The sequence below is a fragment of the Hyla sarda genome, chromosome 6 (assembly GCF_029499605.1).
Source record: "Hyla sarda isolate aHylSar1 chromosome 6, aHylSar1.hap1, whole genome shotgun sequence".
NCBI classification, from domain to species: Eukaryota; Metazoa; Chordata; class Amphibia; order Anura; family Hylidae; genus Hyla; species Hyla sarda.
In genome coordinates, this window is record NC_079194.1 from 273049661 (window position 1) to 273070502 (window position 20842).

Below are 20842 nucleotides of genomic sequence, written 5' to 3' on the forward strand. Positions count from 1 at the left end.
TTTGGTGGATTGGGAGGGCTGTGGACCTGAAGAGAGATCCTGGGAACCTGAGGAAAACATCCTAGACAAAAGTCTGCTCCTCAGGTTCTCAGGCTCTAAGAAGAGGGGGAGACCCAAGGGGGGGGGTACTGTTACGCCGAGCGCTCCGGGTCCCCGCTCCTCCCCGGAGCGCTCGCTTCTCTCTCGCTACCGCAGCGCTCCGGGCAGCTCCACTGACCCGGTGCGCTGCGATTCCGTCTCCAGCCGGGATGCGATTCGCGATGCGGGTAGCGCCCGCTCGCGATGCGCATCCCGGCTCCCGTACCTGACTCGTTCTCCGTCTGTCCTGTCCCGGCGCGCGCGGCCCCCCTCCCTAGGGCGCGCGCGCGCCGGGTCTCTGCGATTTAAAGGACCACTGCGCCGCTGATTGGCGCAGTGGTTCCAATTAGTGTGTTCACCTGTGCACTCCCTATTTTTACCTCACTTCCCCTTCACTCCCTCGCCGGATCTTGTTGCCATTGTGCCAGTGAAAGCGTTTCCTTGTGTGTTCCTAGCCTGTGTTCCAGACCTCCTGCCGTTGCCCCCGACTACGATCCTTGCTGCCTGCCCCGACCTTCTGCTACGTCCGACCTTGCTTCTGTCTACTCCCTTGTACCGCGCCTATCTTCAGCAGTCAGAGAGGTTGAGCCGTTGCTAGTGGATACGACCTGGTCACTACCGCCGCAGCAAGACCATCCCGCTTTGCGGCGGGCTCTGGTGAAAACCAGTAGTGACTTAGAACCGATCCACTAGCACGGTCCACGCCAATCCCTCTCTGGCACAGAGGATCCACTACCTGCCAGCCGGCATCGTGACACATACCTTTCTGTCTCTGTTTTTAATTTAATTATTCCTTTTTTAATTTCCTTTTTTCATTTATATATCTGAAAAATGTCTTATCTACTTTTTTTTAGTGACTGAGCTAGTTTCTCTTTTGCCTTTGCTTTAGAAGCTCTTAAAACTTGCTTTGCCTCTTTCTGCCTAATCTTATAGATTCCCTATCTTTATTGCTCTGTGGTTTTGCTTAAATTACTAAATGCTTACTTTTTTTTTTATGATATTGGCCACTTCTGTAGAGTACCACAGTGGTTTCTTCCTTTTTTTTTTTTTTTTGCTTTTACAGACAAGCCAAATACAATTATCCGTTGCCTTTAATAATGCAACTTTTAAGTAGTCACATTTCTCCTGGACTTCACTAAAACTGTTCCAGTCTGATAGGGACTCATTTACTACTAATCTAATTCTAGAAAGTCTAAAACTTTAGTTTTTGGGTCATGTGACTGTTTCACTTCCCCAGATCCCACTGTAATATTATGTTATCCTCCTCTGTGGTGATCACCTTACACATTATAGGGTCATCTGCAAATATTGAAATTTTACTCTGTAATACCTCTACAAGGTCATTAATAAACATAAAAGAAGAAAGAAAAAGAAGTGGACCTAGTACTGACCCTGTGGTCCCCACTTGTGACTGTCACCCAACCAGAGTAGGTTCAATTGATATCAACCCAACCCTCTGCTTCATGTCACTGAACCCTTTTGTATATATCCTCCCCTAGTCCCAACATCCTCAATTTATGTACTAACCTTTTGTCATCACAGCTTAAAAATTCACGAGTAAAAAAAGAAAAAGTTGACATTTCAGCCAATTTTTTTGCCATAATTGCTAAAAAAAAACAACCACAAAAAATAAATAAATACACACAAAATTGTGGCAGAAAATGTGAGCTTAAATAAGATATGCGTGCATTCTCTATGCTGTGTGAACATAATATTTTGACAAGTATTTGGTCTTCATTTTGGAAGTCGAGCTTCCAAAGAGAAAAGCTATATTGGAAAGATTTGCACTTTTTTTTCTGGTTTGTGGATCCACCACTTTTTTGTTTCTAAAAATACTGACCAAAATAGGAACCAAAATGCTATGTGTGAACCCAGTCTCAGCAAGCCTGAGTGATATCCAAAGGAAAATAGCTTACTGTTTTAATCATTGACTAAAGAAGCCAATAATTGATGGTGTTTATTTATCCAAATCTACTGTAATGGGCAAGAAAGGAATATGTTTGCCACAAAAAAAGGGTATATTTCATGAGTAAATAAGGGTTGCGAACAGGTAATTGTTGTTTTTAAACTTCATAGCATTATGTTAATAGCATAATATTGTATGCATTTTTATTAGATGTAATTCGAATCAGTCTTCTATATCTATTCTTTTCTAATATTTTATTTTGCTTTCAGGTAACAACATATTAAAACTTTTTTAATGTGCGTCTGTCACTTGAATCATCACTAAACTGCTTACACAGTCTGGCAGGAATATTTTCCCTATTCAAGGCATACCTCTGTAAGTGGATTTGGTGAATTTATTCTGTAGCAAAAATGTTTTGTAGATTGGTCCACGAGTGCCATCCTTTTGACACACAGGAGTCGCCTGCCAGTGGCAACCTCTGTAGATTCCCTGCGCATACGCAGTCAATGGGTATTGCAGCGCACATGCAGTAAGTCTGATGGCATTCAAAGATTGCACATGGACAATCTACACAGGGCTGCCGCTGGCTGGCAAGCATTGTGCGTCAATCCAAAGGAGGAATGGGCGTGACATCAGAGAAGGAGGAGACAATTTAAGTGACAGATGCACTTTAAGCATGTGCTAAACAACATAACACACAAAAAAAACTACAAAAACAAACATACATTTTTTTCCTTAAATATGGAAAATCAAAGAAGAACATTATAGATATTTGCACATACAATATATAGTATATCCACCTCCGAATTGAAACTCCAGTCCCATTACCATATTAGATTCTAAGTTCATATCTCCACAATGGTCACAGTGATCTGGAATTAGAATCATAGTGGTACCTGGGAACTATTCTGGACTTGTTAATTTTATACTGTACATTAACTCATTGGTGACTTATTACAGTATTCTGTTTATTGGATATTATGTTTCATATTTCGAATTATTAGGCTAGGTGATATAAATTGCTCATATAGCCCCTATGGCTATAGTAGATATACTCTGACAGACCATTTAAAAAGCATGAGGGCAACTTTTGCAAGAATATAACATAGCTTGTTGATCTTTTAGGGTGATACAGTAAGCATTAAAGGTTTATTCCTATTTAATACTTATCAAAACTCCTATTATTTTATTTACCATTGATGCTGTGAGCAAGGGCATAGCTATAAGGGGTAAAGAAGTAGCAGTTGCACCCCGCTGCTGGTGCCTGATGGAGCCTGCCCTCTGCCATATAAGAAGACACTAGTATTATGCTGTAATACGCACATGGTACATGGGCCCTGAGAGAGATTTTGCACTGGGGTCCAGAAGCTTGTATTTTGATGTCATTTATTAGTGAAGAGGAGATGTCATATTTATATGGATCTTGTGTTAACATTTTGTCATTTTGTCATTTTTAGGAAGTATTTGGGTGTTTAGTCTGTTTCATGAACATAAAGCTCCAGAGCAATGTGACCAGAATCTTTACTTCTTTGCATTTGGATTTTTGATATTTGAATATGTTTGTATTGGCATTAGCTTGTTAATTCCATGCATTCGTTGTTTATCAAAATCATTTTGGTATGAAAGGTGAGTTGTTTTTATTGATTTTGTTTTTATTTATCTTTTGATGTTTTTTTTCCTCGCTATTCCAAAGTATTCATTGTAGTTATAAACAAATGAATTGCAAGTACTGATCCATACATTTTATTGAATAACGCATAATATATATATATTTTATGAAACAGGACACTTCAAACTGTCTTGTCAGCAAGCAAACAGACCCAAACAGGCAGGTGTCACAGTTCAGTAGTCCTAAGTTTATTGTAACCATTCACATACAGCAATAAGTTCCACTTGCAGCATGTATGTATGTATGTATTCGGTATAACAAAAACTTAAATGTCCTTTACCTCAAGTTCCTTACATAAACCTCTCTGCTGCTTTCTAAAAGTGCTCATATACCTGTGAGATCAGGTTCAGGACTCCAACACACTAGAACTGGAGAATGGAAGTGACTTTATCTAGAACCTTCAGTCACTCTCAAAACCCAGATCCAAACTCCAGTCCTTTGTCACTGAGGCAGGGTAATGATCACTCTGCAATCCTGCCCCCATTAATTGTATCTGTCGGCATCCCGCCAAAAACGGGATGCTGATGTATACTGTTAAATGGAGCAGCGGACCCCATTCACTTCTGACTTCTTTACAGACGTAGGCACTATTTCAAAAGCTCAAAAGTCCATTATGAGTCCACTTAAAATAGCGGATATGGTCCTAGTGACTCCGTTTGGCCATAGAAGTGAATGGTAGTCCGCTGCTCCTCACTGACCCTCTGACCCTCAGTAATACAAACCTCTCAACCACCGTTTTACCTCCTACTTGTTTACAATATTATAGCACTCCAAAAAGCCCAAACAAAAGTAGTGGTCTATTCAACCCATGTAACAGCAATGTTTTAGTTCCAAACAACAATTTTTTTCACGCTAAGAGATACACACTCTTAGGCTAAGTTTCCACTTGTTTTTTTTTTTCTGGCTGTTTTTGGAAAACTGCCACTGCAGTTTTTGAGCCAAAGTCAGAAGTGGATCCATAAGGGAGGAGAAGTGTAAGTTCTTCCTTTTATATGTCCTATTCCTTATGAATACACTTCTGGCTTTGGCTCAAAACTGCAGTGGCAGTTTTCCAAAGACTGCCAGAAAAAAAAAAGTGGAAATTTAGCCTAAGGGGGTATTTTTACCCATTCAGTCTAAAGTGAAGTTCATTATACGTAAATAGAATTATCATACAAAATACATAAAAGAAGTGCTTGTCATACAAAATTGATGTACTGTATAAAAATACATTTCAAATGCATGAAATCATATTCAAACAAATACACTAATGTCCCAAGTATGAAACCTATGGTGTCTACTGTCTCAGAGGCATTGCATATCACCTACAGCCATTAACATCTGCCATATTACTTCCATCATGATTTTCAAAGTCCCCTCCTGAAATGTGTAGGTCATATTTTTAGGCTTTTCATTAAAGGGATATGTGACAATTACTAATTTATTAAAGGGGTTGCTCTTGACCATAAAAAGTTATTATCTTGCTTCCTGCACCACCATATCCATTTTGGTATGTCCACGGTCCGATATCTTTTACGTTCTTAAAGGGGTACTCCGCTGAAAGCAAGTCTAATCGTAGAGGTCCTGCCACTGGGGTCCCCTACAATCACCGGGCTGGCAGCGGCGGCATCTTAAACACGGTAGCTTGGAGCTTCTGTGTTTGTGATGTCACGCAACGCCCCCTCCATTCAAGTCTACGGGAGGGGTCATGATGGCTAGTACGTAGTTGTCATGCCTCCTCCCATAAACATGAATGGAGGGGGTGTAGTGGCTGTGTTTCCCAGTCATCAGGCACAGAGCGGAGTTCACTCCGTGCACCGAATGACTGGGGTGCCGCAGCGGAGATTGCGGGGGTCCCCAGCAGTGGGACCCCCACGATAAGACACCTTATCCCCTATCCTTTGGATAGGGGATAAGATGTTTTCAGTGGAGTACCCCTTTAATTGTGGCTGCCACATGTGGTCACTGTTTAGCAGTTGTTGTGGATAAAGCTCTAGGCTTAGCCTTACTGAGGTGCTGAAATGTAAGGCATTCAAATTGCTTCATTAAACCAACAAGTGGTTGATATTTTAGGTTTTCTCCAAGCCTGTCGTATTTCAAGGCAACAGTTAAGGGCCACATATGGGATATTTCCATACTTGGGAGAATTTGTCTAACTAATTTTGCGGGGCTTTTTCTCCTTTTTACCCCTTATGAAAAGGTAAAGTTGGGGTCTACTCCAGCATATTATTGTAAAACAATTACATTTACACTAACATGCTGGTGTTGCCCCATACTTTTCATTTTCACAAGAAGTAAAAGGAAAACAAGGCCCCCATAATTTGTAACGCAAATGCCCTACATGTACGGAAATACCCTACATGGGGACATAAAATGCTCTGTGGGCGCACAACAAGGCTCAGGAGTGAGAGCACCATGTATATTTGAGGTGATTTGCACAGGGGTGGCTGATCGTTACAGCGGTTCTGACATAAACGCAAAAAATAAAAAACGACCACATGTGGCCCCATTTTCTCACGGAACGTAAAAAGTGGTATAGTGAGCCTTAACACCCCACAGGTGTTTGAAGAATTTTTGTTAAAGTTGGACCTGAAAAAGATTTTTTTTTATTTTTTTCCCTAAAATGCTAGTGTTATCCCAATTTTTTTGTTTTCACAAGGGGTAATAGGAAAAAAGTCCCCCATCATTTGTAACCCCACTTCTTCTGAGTGTGGAAATACCCCATATGTGGATGTAAAGTGCTCTGCAGGTAAACTACAATACTCAAAAGAGAAGGAGCACCATTGGGCTCTTGGAGAGAGAATGTGTCTGGAATTGAAGGCCATGTGCGTTTACAAAGCCCCCATAGTGCCAGAACAGTGGACCCCCCCACATGTGACTCCATTTTGGAAACTACACCCCTCACGTAATGTAATAAGGGGTGCAGTGAGCATTTACACCCCACAGGTGTCTGACAGATTTTTTGAACAGTGGTCCATGAAAATGAAAAATTTTATTTTTCATTTGCACAGCCCACTGTTCCAAAGATCTGTCAAATGCCAGTGGGGTGTAAATGCTCTCTGTATCCCTTATTACATTCTGTGAGGGGTGTAGTCCACTGTTCTGGCACCACGGGGGGCTTTGTAAACTAACATGGCCCCCGACTTCTATTCCAAACAAATTCTCTCTCCAAAAGCCCAATGGCGCTCCTTTTCTTCTGCGCATTTTACTTTGTCCGCAGAGCACTTTACATCCACATATGGGGTATTTACATACTCAGAAGAAACGGGGTTAAAACTTTTGGGAGGTTTTTTCTCCTATTACCCCTTGTGAAAATAAACAATTTGGGGTAACACCAGCATTTTTCATGTCAAACTTTAGCAGAAATTTGTCAAACACCTGTGGAGTGTAAAGGCTCACTGTACCCCTTGTTACGTTCCTTGAGGGGTGTTGTTTCCCAAATAGTGCGCTATGTGTTTTTTTTTGTTTTTTTTTGCTGTTCTGGCACCATAAGGGCTTCCTAAATGTGACATGCCCCCCAAAAACAATTTCAGCAAAATTTGCTTACAAAAAGCCATATGTGGCTCCTTCTCTTCTGAGCATTGTAGTTCACCCGCAGAGCACTTTACGTCCACACATGGGGTATTTCTATACTCATAAGAAATGGGGTTACAAATTTTGGGGGGCATTTTCTCCTATCACCCCTTGTAAAAATAAAAAAAATTGTGGAAAAACCAGCATTTTAGTGAAATCATTTACACATCCAAATTTAACGAAAAGTCGTAGTCGTCAAACACCTGTGGGATTTTAAGGCTCACTGTACCCCTTGTTACATTCCTTGAGGGGTGTAGTTTCCAATATAATATGCCATGTGTTTTTTTTTTTTTTTTTCTGCTGTTCTGGCACCATAGGGGGCTTCCTAAATGCAACATGCCCCCCAAAAACCATTTCAGCTAAATTAGCTTTCCAAAAGCCAAATGTGACTCCTTCTCTTCTGAGCATTGCAGTGCACCCACAGTGCACTTGACTTCCACACTTGGGGTATTTCCTTACTCAGAAGAGATGGGGCTACAAATTGGGGGGGGGGGGGGCATTTTCTCCTATTACCCCTAGTAAAAATTTTAAATATGGGGAAATACATTTTCATTTACACATCCAACTTTAACAAAATGTCATCAAACACCTGTGGGTGTTAAGACTCACTTGGGTGTAGTTTCCAAAATAGTATACGATGTGTTTTTTTTTTTTTTTTTTTTTTTTTTTTTTTTTTGTTCTGGCACCATAGGGGCTTCCTAAATGTGACATGCCCCCCATTTTCTCCATTTTATTTTGCTGCTATTCCTGTGACACAACTAAAGGGTTAACAAACTTGAATGTCATTTTGAATACTTTGAGGGGTGCAGTTTTATAATGGGGTAATTTATGGGGTATTTCTAATATGAAGACCCTTAAAATACACTTCAAAACTAAACTGGTCCCTGAAAAATTTAGATTTTGAACATTTTGTGAAAAATTGGAAAATTGCTGCTGAACTTTGAAGCCCTCTAATGTCTTCCAAAAGTAAAAGCATGTCAACTTTATGATGCAAACATAAAGTATACATATTGTATATGTAAACCAATATATAATTTATTTGGGATGTCCATTTTCCTTATAAGCAGAGAGTTTCAAAGTTAAAAAAATGCTAATTTTTTTTAATCAAATTTGGGAATTTTTTTTACCAAGAAATTATGCAGGTATTGATGTAAATTTACCACTAACATAAAGTAGAATCTTGGAATCAGAATGAAAAGTAAAAGCATCCCAGATTTATTAATACTTAAAGTGACAGTGGTCAGATGTGCAAAAAATGCTCTGGTCCTTAACTGGGTTCTCCCCCATAAGGTGATTTTAGTACGTACCTGCCAGACAGTAATGGACATACTTAGGAAGGATCTGCGCTTGTCTTGGCTAAATGGCTATGTTGTGAGATTACCATAATACTGTGGCTAGCTTTTTGTGAACTGGTATTTCCTATTTGAGTTTTCCTTTTTTGACTACAAATCCCATAATTCCATTTTCCTCCCTCCCACACATCAGCCACCCCACCCATTGAAACATAAATGAGCTGCATCCATTCAAAGACCTGTGGTGTTCAATCAAGGTGCCTACAGCTGTTGCATTAGTTTCAGATTGATCTCTCTCCCACCAAGCGATCCCTCCATCTATTGAAGCAGACAGGCTCCCTGTCATCAGCTGACTAGTGAGTCAGGTCTCGGCCGCATTGCAACCTGGGAAAAATCTGAGACAACAGTCATTTAGTAAGCTGTTAAAAATAAATATTGGGGTGAAAATCACAGAAGAATTGTGAGAAAACTGTCACACACAGGTACAGACACTATATTACAAACTACACTAACTTTACAGCCCCTGTAGCATAGTCAAATAAAAAAAAAAATCCTGGAATACCCCTAATTTCGCTGCGGATCCACCGCTGAAGGACCTCTGTATGCTGCCTTTGCATGTGCCTGCTCGGAGCAGCAATACGCCGCTACGAGCTGACACATTGCAATGTGCGAGTCGCCGCACGCATGCGCAGTATACTCGCACATCGCGGCAGCTCTTGGCTTAGCTCATCGCGGTCGCAATGTGTGCGAGTACACCGCGCATGCGCAGCGACTCGCACATCGCTTCAGTGTGTCTGCACATAGCGGCATATTGCCGCTCCGAGCAGGCACATGTAAAGGCAGCATACAGAGGTCCCTCAGCGGTGGATCCGCAGCGAAATATGCGCTGTAAATCCGCTCGTCTGAACGTACCCTTAAGGTGAAAATGGGCTGAGTCCTTAAGACACTTAAAGGAATTTCAGATTGTGAGAAACAAGATTCTCTGGTCTGATGAAACTACAGTTAAAATTTGTGGCCCAAATTCGAAACGTCATATCCAGGTGTGCAGTCCTACGAAGATGTCTGGAAGCTGAAATCGCTGCCACAGGTGCTTCAGCTAGGTACTGACAAAGTCCGCTATAGTTCTTAGCATACTTTGCGCTAGCGGACTTTGCACTATTTTTATACCATCATATCTTATCCCTAAATATTTTATCTTCCCCCTCATCATTCAGCCATATTTATTATACCCCAAACAAATAGTGGGGAATATTTTTACATCTATTATATTGGCTTGTTATTCTTTTGTTTTCTAATATATCTATATGTACAGTAATGATCTGGAGCCTGCGCTTGGGCCCTGTGCTAGACTTCAGTTATTCAATGTAATATATTGCATTTCATTTAACCCCTTAAGGACTCAGCGTTTTCCGTTTTTGCATTTTCATTTTTTCCTCATCGCCTTCTAAAAATCATAACGCGTTCAATTTTGCACATAAAATTCCATTTGATGGCTTATTTTTTGCACCACCAATTCTACTTTGCAGTGACATAAGTCATTTTACCAAAAAATCCACGGCAAAATGGAAGAAAATTCAATGTGCAACAAAATTTAAGAAAAAATGTCATTTTGTAACTTATGTGGGCTCCCATTTTTATGCAGTGCATTCTTCAGTAAAAATGACACCTTATCTTAATTTTTTAGGTCTATATGGTTAAAATAATACCTTACTTACCGTATATACTCGAGTATAGGCCGAGTTTTTCAGCACGATTTTTCGTGCTGAAAACACCCCCCTCGGCTTATACTCGAGTGAACTCCCCCACCCGCAGTGGTCTTCAACCTGCGGACCTCCAGAGGTTTCAAAACTACAACTCCCAGCAAGCCCGGGCAGCCATCGGCTGTCCGGGCTTGCTGGGAGTTGTAGTTTTGAAACCTCCGGAGGTCCGCAGGTTGAAGACCACTGCGGCCTTCAACATCATCCAGCCCCCTCTCACCCCCTTTAGTTCTGAGTACTCACCTCCGCTCGGCGCTGGTCCGGTGCTGCAGGACTGTCCGGTGAGGAGGTGGTCCGGTGAGGAGGTGGTCCGGGCTGCTATCTTCACCGGGGAGGCCTCTTCTAAGCGCTTCGGGCCCGGCCTCAGAATAGTCACGTTGCCTTGACAACGACGCAGATACGTCGTTGTCAAGGCAACGGCTCTATTCCGGGCCAGAAGCGCGGAGAAGAGGCGCCCCCGGTGAAGATAGCAGCCCGGACCACCTCCTCACCGGACCACCTCCTTACCGGACAGCCCTGCAGGACCGGACCAGCGCCGAGTGGAGGTGAGTACTCAGAACTAAAGGGGGTGAGAGGGGGCTGGATGATGTTGAAGGCCGCAGTGGTCTTCAACCTGCGGACCTCCGGAGGTTTCAAAACTACAACTCCCAGCAAGCCCGGACAGCCGATGGCTGCCCGGGCTTGCTGGGAGTTGTAGTTTTGAAACCTCTGGAGGTCCGCATGTTGAAGGCCGCAGTGGTCTTCAACCTGCGGACCTCCGGAGGTTTCAAAACTACAACTCCCAGCAAGCCCGGACAGCCGATGGCTGCCCGGGCTTGCTGGGAGTTGTAGTTTTGAAACCTCTGGAGGTCCGCAGGTTGAAGGCCGCAGTGGTCTTCAACCTGCGGACCTCCGGAGGTTTCAAAACTACAACTCCCAGCAAGCCCGGACAGCCGATGGCTGCCCGGGCTTGCTGGGAGTTGTAGTTTTGAAACCTCTGGAGGTCCGCAGGTTGAAGACCACTGAGGGCGAATGATGAGAAGAGGATGATGAAGGGGGGGGGGGGTGTGGGGATGATGAAGGGGGGGGGGGATGATGAAGGGGGGGGGGTGTGGGATGATTACAAGGGGATGATGAAGGGGGGATGTGTGGGATGATAAGGGGATGTGTGGGATGATGACAAGGGGATGATGAAGGGGGGATGTGTGGGATGATGACAAGGGGATGATGAAGGGGGGATGTGTGGGATAAGGGGATGTGTGGGATGATGACAAGGGGATGATGAAGGGGGGATGTGTGGGATGATGACAAGGGGATGATGAAGGGGGGATGTGTGGGATAAGGGGATGTGTGGGATGATGACAAGGGGATGATGAAGGGGGGATGTGTGGGATAAGGGGATGTGTGGGATGATGACAAGGGGATGATGAAGGGGGGATGTGTGGGATAAGGGGATGTGTGGGATGATGACAAGGGGATGATGAAGGGGGGATGTGTGGGATGATGACAAGGGGATGATGAAGGGGGGATGTGTGGGATGATAAGGGGATGTGTGGGATGATGACAAGGGGATGATGAAGGGGGGATGTGTGGGATGATGACAAGGGGATGATGAGGATGTTAATGACGGGTCTGGATGATGACAGGGGGGGATGAGGTATTTCCCACCCTAGGCTTATACTCGAGTCAATAACTTTTCCTGGGATTTTGGGTTGAAATTAGGGGTCTCGGCTTATACTCGGGTCGGCTTATACTCGAGTATATACGGTATATAGGTTTGATTTTGTCGTACTTCTGAAAAAAATCATAACTACATGCAGGAAAATGTATACATAAAAAATTCTCATCTTCTGACCCCTATAACTTTGCCGGTATGAGGGCTAATTTTTTGCGCCGTGTTCTGAAGTTTTTATCAGTATCATTTTTGTATTGATCGGACTCATTTATTGCTTTTTATTCATTTTTTCATGATATAGAAAGTGGCCAAAAATACGCTATTCTGGATTTGGAATTTTTTTGCGCGTACGCCATTGACCGTGTGGTTTAATTAACAATATATGTTTTTTTTATAGTTCGGACATTTCCACATGCGGCAATACCACATTTTATTTTTATGTTTATGTGCCGCGCGCTATTAGCCCAGGGTCCCGGCTATCATAAGCCGCTGGGACCAACACGGTATGACGCGGGGTCACGGAGTACACCCTGCGTCCTTAAGAGGTTAATAAATATCTAATATTTTATTGTACTGGATCTTACTATTTTCTTTATTCTTTCTTTTCTTGTATACCTTTGAGGACTGGTCACATATAATTTGTTTATATATTTATATGTAACATATTATTTGTATACAAATTTTTGGCCTATCTGGGTGTAGGCAACATCAGTAACATCAGGTTTATCTTGTTGCTAAGTAAGCTACATGATTTTTTCTGTGTTTGTATTACAGCTTTTAGGACATAATTGATATGTCAGAATAAGTAGACCTCAGGCGTCTTAGATACGGCATTGGTTCCTTTTTAGTTAAATTAAAATTCCACTTTTTCTTCAATATTGATATGTCTTCATATTATAATTGTCATTGATGTTATTTCTCATTATATTATAGGTTTTGACAAACCACATGCAGAAAAGTAGGTAAAGCAACAATTGCCAGAAAGTTAACGTGACTGTATGTATAAGTAAAATGGCGAAAGAATTTGAATCAGAGAATCCATCAGATCTGAAAATGTCACCGAAACTAGTAACCATTTCAACTCTTTGTGGTTATTCAGCTTAACAATTTCTGTAACTAGAGAATGGACTGTGCTTACACACATCTTGCAGTAATAAAAATGTGATTTGACAAAACTATGGAGCTGTGAATGTGATTATTGATTTGGTAGTAGGTACCGGGGGGGGGGGGGGGAGTATTTAGTCAGCCACCAATTGAGTAAATTCTCCCCCTTAAAAAGATTAGAGAGGCCTACAATTTTCATCATAGATCTACCTCAACTATGAGACACATAATGAGAAAAAAAAATCCATAAAATCACATTGACTTATGGTGGAGAATAAGTATTTGGTCAATAACAATAGTTCATCTCAATACTTTGTTATATACCCTTTGTTGACAATGACAAAGGTCAAATGTTTTCTGTAAGTCACAAGGTTTTCACACACTGTTGCTGGTATTTTGGCCCATTCCTCCATGCAGATCTCTTCTAGAGCAGTGATGTTTTGGGGCTGTCGCTGGGCAACACGGACTTTTCACTCCCTCCAAAGGTTTACTATGGGGTTGAGATCTAGAGACTGGCTAGGCCACTCCGAGACCTTGAAATGCTTCTCACGAAGCCACTCCTTCGTTGCCTGGGCAGTGTGTTTGGGATTAGAGATGAGCGAATTGAATCTGACGAATCCGAATTAGTTACGAATTTCATGAAAAATCAAGCTCAGACGCGAGGATCCACGATGCGTGCCTCGTCCACGTGTCTGAGCTGCCAGGTCCGGGAAGGCCATTGAGCCGAAGAACGGGGACTTTACCGTCCCTCTTCCCCCTATTGTTGTCACATTTTTGATACCTCTATCAGGCAACCATCACATGAAAGAGAAGCACTACTGTACTTACCAGGATGGACCGATTCTAGGTCTAGGAGTGCATTGATTTCTAATTGGGAGTCCTGGTCTTGAAGTAAACTTGTCTCTGGGGGCATTCAAACCCCATTATTAGAATCTCACTGGATGGACTAATAACCTTTGGTCTACAAGAGTGCATCAACCCCCAAATGTGCATTCAGATTGTGAATTAAACTGGTCCTTGGAGGTCATTTAAATCGTATCAGTAAAGCCCTGTCTAAACAACGCTGGGACTACCTCACTACTTTTGATGTGTCATTGTGTGGCTAATACAGAGTTATACCCACCTTATCTTGGTCGCATCCTAGATTGGGCCAGTTTCATATTCATATTTAACAAAAGGGATTCACCATTCTACATATAGTACATATATTGAATGAACTCAGCTCTTACATCCGACTGTTATCATATGCAGTTTTGACTTACACAACTGAGCTTTATCTTTATCATTATTTGATTTTACTTCACCACAGTACACCATCTGTAATAATTTATACATTTATATGCACTTTTTCTCCTCCATTCCCTGAAGAACCCTAGTTATTTGCTAAGGGAGAAACGCGTTGGAAAGGGAGCACGAGATGCCATATAAATCTATTTCATTTATGTTTTATTTCTAATGGAATATTGAGGCCATCCTAACCCTGTCCACACTTATCGACTAGTGAGGGCAAGGGTTTAGACTAGGTAGGGTTCTTTTATGAGTAGGGGCTCACCTGTATCCTTCACCCCTTCCCTACCTGATTTGTGATCTGTGCTTTTCATCATATCAAGAGACACAATGCTGTACTGTCAGTGAAATGTATTTATGTCTTTATGTGTTTATGTAATTATGTTCTAATAAAGATTTATTTTTTACTATCTAGGCCTAATTAATGATTTTGATAGTGTTAGTTGATGATCAATTATCATTTAAGGGCATCTATATCATATATGCACGAGGGTATATACATTGTTTTCCTCGACTAGTGGATTAATACACAGCAACAGTGTGTTGCAGCACTGTTGTGTACTGCTGGTGTTTTTTAAGTGTACTGTAGCGCATTTTTCTGCCCTCATCTAAGTAGTGTACTATTTTGTACCTGTTAATCTGTCAAGGGCTTAGAAACTGTGAAAGGCCAGGCAAAAGTACTCACCGGCTGGTGTTGCACTCAAAAACTTTTTTAAGCGTACTGTAGTGTATTTTTCTGCCCTCATAAGTGCATATCACATACCTACATCTAAGTAGTGTACTATTTTGTGCCTATTGATCTGTCAAGGGCCTAGATACTGTGAAAGGACAGCCAAAAGTACACACCTGCTGCTGTTCTAAACAAATGCTGTTTTAAGCGCTGTGAAGCATATTGTACTCCCCTCATATATGCACTAAGTATGTCAGGCAGAGAAGTGCCAGGACATGCACAGAGGAGTGGCAGAGGCCTAAATTCATCAGGCAGAAGTCACAGCAGACTAGGGGCGAGTGGCAGTAGGAGTCGCAACGAGAGGCCTGAGCTCCCGGTATCAGCTAACGGTCGTGTCTCGACCAGCAACCCATCTGCCGTCATCGATTGGTTAACAACACGGTTATCCACTTCACCACAAGTGACATCTGATACCCCCCAGTCAACAGTTGGTGGGTTCCTCATACACAACCCTCAGTTGGCATGGCTCGGGAGCAGTCCCTGTCCTCCCATTGCCTCTGTCCTATGCTGTTTCCTCCCCTAAAGAAGCATCTTATGCTGTGGGTTCAGCTCCACTATTCAGTGAGGACGATCTAATAGAGGACAGTCAGCAGCTACTGCCTAGCCAAGAAGGGGAGGAGACATCCGCCTCTTCCTCCGCTAGGCGGGCAAGTAGTGATGAGGAGAGTGACGTGGGAGCCGGTGTTGCCAGGGTTAAGGGTCCTGAAGCATACACTGTTGAGGAACCTGAGGAGGACATCAGTGACGTGCAGACACTTGTTGATGATGATGAAGCCAATCGCAATTGGGAGCCAGATGCAGAAGGGGCTCCATCACTATCAGGAGAAAGGTTGCAGGTTGCCTGTGAGGCATCAGCTGAGCCAGCAAGGTGGTAGCACGGTTGGCAGTCAGCATGGTGGCAAAAGTGGAAATTCTGGAGCCAAACATGCCCGGGGAAGACCACCTGCTTTTGAGGCAGCCTACCTTCCCAGGAGGAAGTGGAACAGGGGTTCCTGGAGACGGCGGCAGTAGCAGTCAATTAGTGCGGACTGTTGGTGGGAAAATAAGCTACTCGGCGGTGTGGCAGTTTTCATCAAGCATCCGGAGGAGGTTCACATAGCCACATGCAAGATGTGTCAGCAGAAGGTGAAGCGTGGCCAGGGTCCCAATGTTGGCACCACGGCCCTGCGTCAACATATGCTGCGCCACTATAAAGAAGCCTCTCCACCTTATTGGACCCTCGCTTCCGGCACAAAATGGGGGCCTTTTTTACACCCACTGAGAGGGAGGACAAACTGAATGTTAGGATTCGGCAGGCTGGATGTGGATCCTCTGTGTCAACGAGGGATTGGTGTGGACCGTGTCGGTGGACCGGTTCTAGGTTGCTACTGATATTCACCAGAGCCCACCGCAAAGCGGGATGGTCTTGCTGCGGCGGTAGCAACCAGGTCGTATCCACCGGCAACGGCTCAACCTCGCTGACTGCTGAGAAGGCGTGGGACAGAAGGACTAGACAGAGGAAAGGTCAGACGTAGCAGAAGGTCGGGGCAGGCGGCAAGGTTCGTAGTCAATGGCGATAGCAAGAGGTCAGGAATACTGGTAAGGCAAACACTATAAACGCTTTCTCTGGCACAAGGCAACAAGATCCGGCAAAGCAGTGAAGGGGAAGTGAGGTTATATGAGCAGGGAGCAGGTGGAGGCTAATTAGACTGATTGGGCCAGGCACCAATCATTGGTGCACTGGCCCTTTAAATCTTAGAGAGCTGGTGCGCGCGCGCCCGGACGTGACAGCCGGGGACCGGGACAGGTGAGTGACTTGGGATGCGATTGGCGAGCGGGCGCGTCCCGCTATGCGAATCGCATCCCCGCCGGCAGTGTCAGTGCAGAGAGAGGAACGCCGCGAGCGCTCTGGGGAGGAGCAGGGACCCGGAGCGCTCGTCGTAACAGCACCCCCCCCCTTAGGTCTCCCCCTCTTTTTGTCCTGATGTCCCTCCACATGGGACGAGGACATTGGGAGCGATTGTAGAGTCTCCTTCTGGAGGACAGAGAAGTCCTGGGTATGCTCATCAACGGCAGGCAGTTCAGAAGGAGTGGGAATGGGGAGGGGGGGCAGAGGGTGAAGCTTGGCACGGGGCAGAGTGTTACCAGGACGGGGGCTATAAGGAGGAGACACTGAGGTTTGACTGATGGGACTGGGAGCAGACGTGAGGCATTTTTTGTGGCAAGAAGCACCCCAGCTCTTGATCTCCCCTGTGGTCCAGTCAAGGGTAGGAGAGTGGCGTTGGAGCCATGGCAGACCGAGGAGGACTTCAGATGTGCAGTTGGGCAAAACAAAAAATTCTATTTTTGCGTGATGCCGTCCAATGCTCATGAGCAGGGGTTCTGTGCGGTAACGCACAGTGCAGTCCAATTTCACTCCGTTGACCGAGGAAATGTAGAGCGGCTTGACGAGACGGGTCACAGGGATGTTGAACTTATTAACAAAAGAGGCCAAAATGAAATTTCCCGCAGAACCAGAGTCCAAGAAGGCCATAGCTGAGAAGGAAGAGTTGGCAGAAGGAGAAATCCGCACGGGCACAGTGAGACGTGGAGAAGCAGACTTCATACCAAGAGACGCCACACCCACGTGAGCTGGGTGCCTGCGTGCGTTTCCCAGACGTGGAAGACGAATAGGGCAATCCATCAAGAAATGTTCGGTACTAGCGCAGTACAGACATACATTTTTATCTCTACGGCGAGTCCTCTCTTCATGGGTCAGGCGAGACCGATCCACTTGCATAGCCTCCTCGGCGGGAGGCACTGGGGTAGATTGCAAAGGATACTGTGAGAGAGGTGCCCAGAGATCAAGGACTTTTTCCTGGCGGAGCTCTTGGTGTCTTTCAGAAAAACGCATGTCAATGCGGGTGGCCAAATGGATAAGTTCATGCAGGTTGGCAGGAATTTCTCGTGCGGCCAGCACATCCTTGATGTTACTGGATAGGCCTTTTTTAAAGGTCGCGCAGAGAGTCTCGTTGTTCCAAGATAATTCAGAGGCGAGGGTACGAAATTGGATGGCGTATTCTCCTACAGAAAAATTTCCCTGGACCAGGTTCAGCAAGGCAGTTTCGGCAGAAGAAGCTCGGGCTGGTTCCTCGAAGACACTGCGAACCTCAGCGAAGAAGGACTGTACAGTGGCAGTGACCGGATCATTGCGGTCCCAGATGGGTGGCGCCCATGACATGGCCTTGCCAGACAGGAGACTAACCACGAAAGCCACCTTCGACCGTTTTGTAGGAAATTAGTCCGACAACATCTCCAAATGTAGGGAACATTGTGACAGGAAACCACGGCAAAGTCTAGAGTCCCCATCAAATTTGTCCGGCAGGGACAAGCGGAGGCCAGGAGCGGGCACTCGCTGCGGAGGAGGTGCAGGAGCTGGCGGAGGAGATGGTTGCTGCTGTAGCTGTGGCAGAAGTTGCTGTAGCATGGCGGTCAACTGCGACAGCTGCTGTCCTTGTTGGGCGAACTGTTGTCCAAGTTGCTCTATCTGTTGGGACTGCTGGGCGACCACCGTGGTAAGGTCAGCGACAGCGGGACCTCAGCGGGATCCATGGCCGGATCTACTGTTGGGATTCGGCAGGCTGGATGTGGATCCTCTGTGTCAGCGAGGGATTGGCGTGGACCGTGTCGGTGGACCGGTTCTAGGTTGCTACTGGTATTCACCAGAGCCCGCCGCAAAGCGGGATGGTCTTGCTGCGGCGGTAGCAACCAGGTCGTATCCACCGGCAACGGCTCAACCTCGCTGACTGCTGAGAAGGCATGGGACAGAAGGACTAGACAGAGGCAAGGTCAGACGTAGCAGAAGGTCGGGGCAGGCGGCAAGGTTCGTAGTCAATGGCGATAGCAAGAGGTCAGGAACACTGGTAAGGCAAACACTATAAACGCTTTCTCTGGCACAAGGCAACAAGATCCGGCAAAGCAGTGAAGGGGAAGTGAGGTTATATGAGCAGGGAGCAGGTGGAGGCTAAGTAGACTGATTGGTCCAGGCACCAATCATTGGTGCACTGGCCCTTTAAATCTTAGAGAGCTGGCGTGCGTGCGCCCTAAGGAGCGGAGCCGCGCGCGCCAGAACGTGACAGCCGGGGACCGGGACAGGTGAGTGACTTGGGATGCGATTCGCGAGCGGGCGTGTCCCGCTATGCGAATCGCATCCCCGCCGGCAGTGTCAGTGCAGCGCTCCCGGTCAGCGGGTCTGACCGCGGCGCTGCAGAGAGAGGAACGCCGCGAGCGCTCCGGGGAGGAGCAGGGACCCGGAGCGCTCGGCGTAACACTGACCTACTACAGAGACATCCTACTTAGTCAGTTAACTGATGCCTATCGGCACCATCTGTCGTGCGGTAATAACTTAACCCCTTAAGGAATCAGGGTTTTTCCGTTTTTGCACTTTCGTTTTTTCCTCCTTACCTTTTAAAAATCATAATCCTTTCAATTTTCCACCTAAAAATCCATATTATGGCTTATTTTTTGCGTCGCCAATTCTACTTTGCAGTGACATTAGTTATTTTACCCAAAAATGCACGGCGAAATGGAAAAAAATCATTGTGCGACAAAATCGAAAAAAAACCCCCATTTTGTAACTTTTGGGGGCTTCCGTTTCTATGCAGTGCATATTTTGGTAAAAATTACACCTTATCATTATTCTGTAGGTCCATACGGTTAAAATGATACCCAACTTATATAGGTTTGATTTTGTCGCACTTCTGGAAAAAATCATAACTACATGCAGGAAAATGTATACGTTTAAAAATGTCATCTTCTGACCCCTATAGCTTTTTTATTTTTCCACGTACAGGGCGGTATGAGGACTCATTTTTTGCACCGTGATCTGAAGTTTTTATAAGTATGATTTTTGTTTTGATCGGACTTTTTGATCACTTTTTATTCATTTTTTTAATGGTATAAAAAGTGACCAAAATACGCTTTTTTGGACTTTGGAATTTTTTTTGCGCGTACGCCATTGACCGTGTGGTTTAATTAATTATATATTTTTATAGTTCAGACATTTACGCACGCGGCGATACCACATATGTTTATTTTTTATTTTTTTACACTTTTTTATTTTTTTTATGGGAAAAGGGGGGTGATTCAAACTTTTATTAGGGAAGGGGTTAAATGACCTTTATTAACACTTTAAAAAATTTTTTTTTTGCAGTGTTATAGGTCCCATAGGGACCTATAACACTGCACACACTGATCTCCTATGCTGATCACTGGCGTGTATTAACACACCTGTGATCAGCATTATCGGCGCTTGACTGCTCCTGCCTGGATCTCAGGCACGGAGCAGTCATTCGTCGATCGGACACCGAGGAGGCAGGTAAGGGCCCTCCCGGTGTCCGGTCAGCTGTTCGGGACGCCGCGATTTCACCGCAGCGGTCCCGAACAGCCCGACTGAGCAGCCGGGTCACTTTCAGTTTCACTTTAGAAGCGGCGGTCAGCTTTGACCGCCGCTTCTAAAGGGTTAATACCGCACATCCCCGCGATCGGCGATGTGTGGTATTAGCCGCGGGTCCCGGCCGTTGATGAGCGCCGGGACCGACTCGATATGATGCAGGATCGCAGAACGATCCCGCTTCATATCGCGGGAGCCGGCGCAGGACGTAAATATACATCCTGCGTCATTAAGGGGTTAATTATGAATTATGGTCATAAAATTTAAAATTATGAAAATTACTTCTTTTAAAAATCTTAATCTTTCCAGTATTTTTTATGGTCTGTATACCACAGAGGAAATGGTTTTCTTTTTGGAACACAGAGCTCTCTGCTGTCATCATGAACACAGTGCTCTCTGCTGA

General features: G+C 44.7%; 1 protein-coding gene across 7 annotated transcripts in view; it reads left to right on the forward strand.

Moving 5' to 3' along the window:
* The window catches only part of LOC130277067 (transmembrane protein 272-like), a 61084-nt gene extending 48008 nt beyond the window's left edge, over positions 1-13076 (forward strand). For all 7 annotated transcript variants that reach the window (XM_056527343.1, XM_056527341.1, XM_056527344.1 and 4 more), the window contains 2 exons: positions 3442-3610; positions 12842-13076. In XM_056527343.1, coding sequence (XP_056383318.1) covers positions 3442-3610; positions 12842-12848 — 176 coding nt within the window. In that variant the 3' untranslated portion in view covers positions 12849-13076. The remainder of the gene's footprint in view (positions 1-3441; positions 3611-12841) is intronic.
* Positions 13077-20842: the final 7766 nt, after the last annotated feature.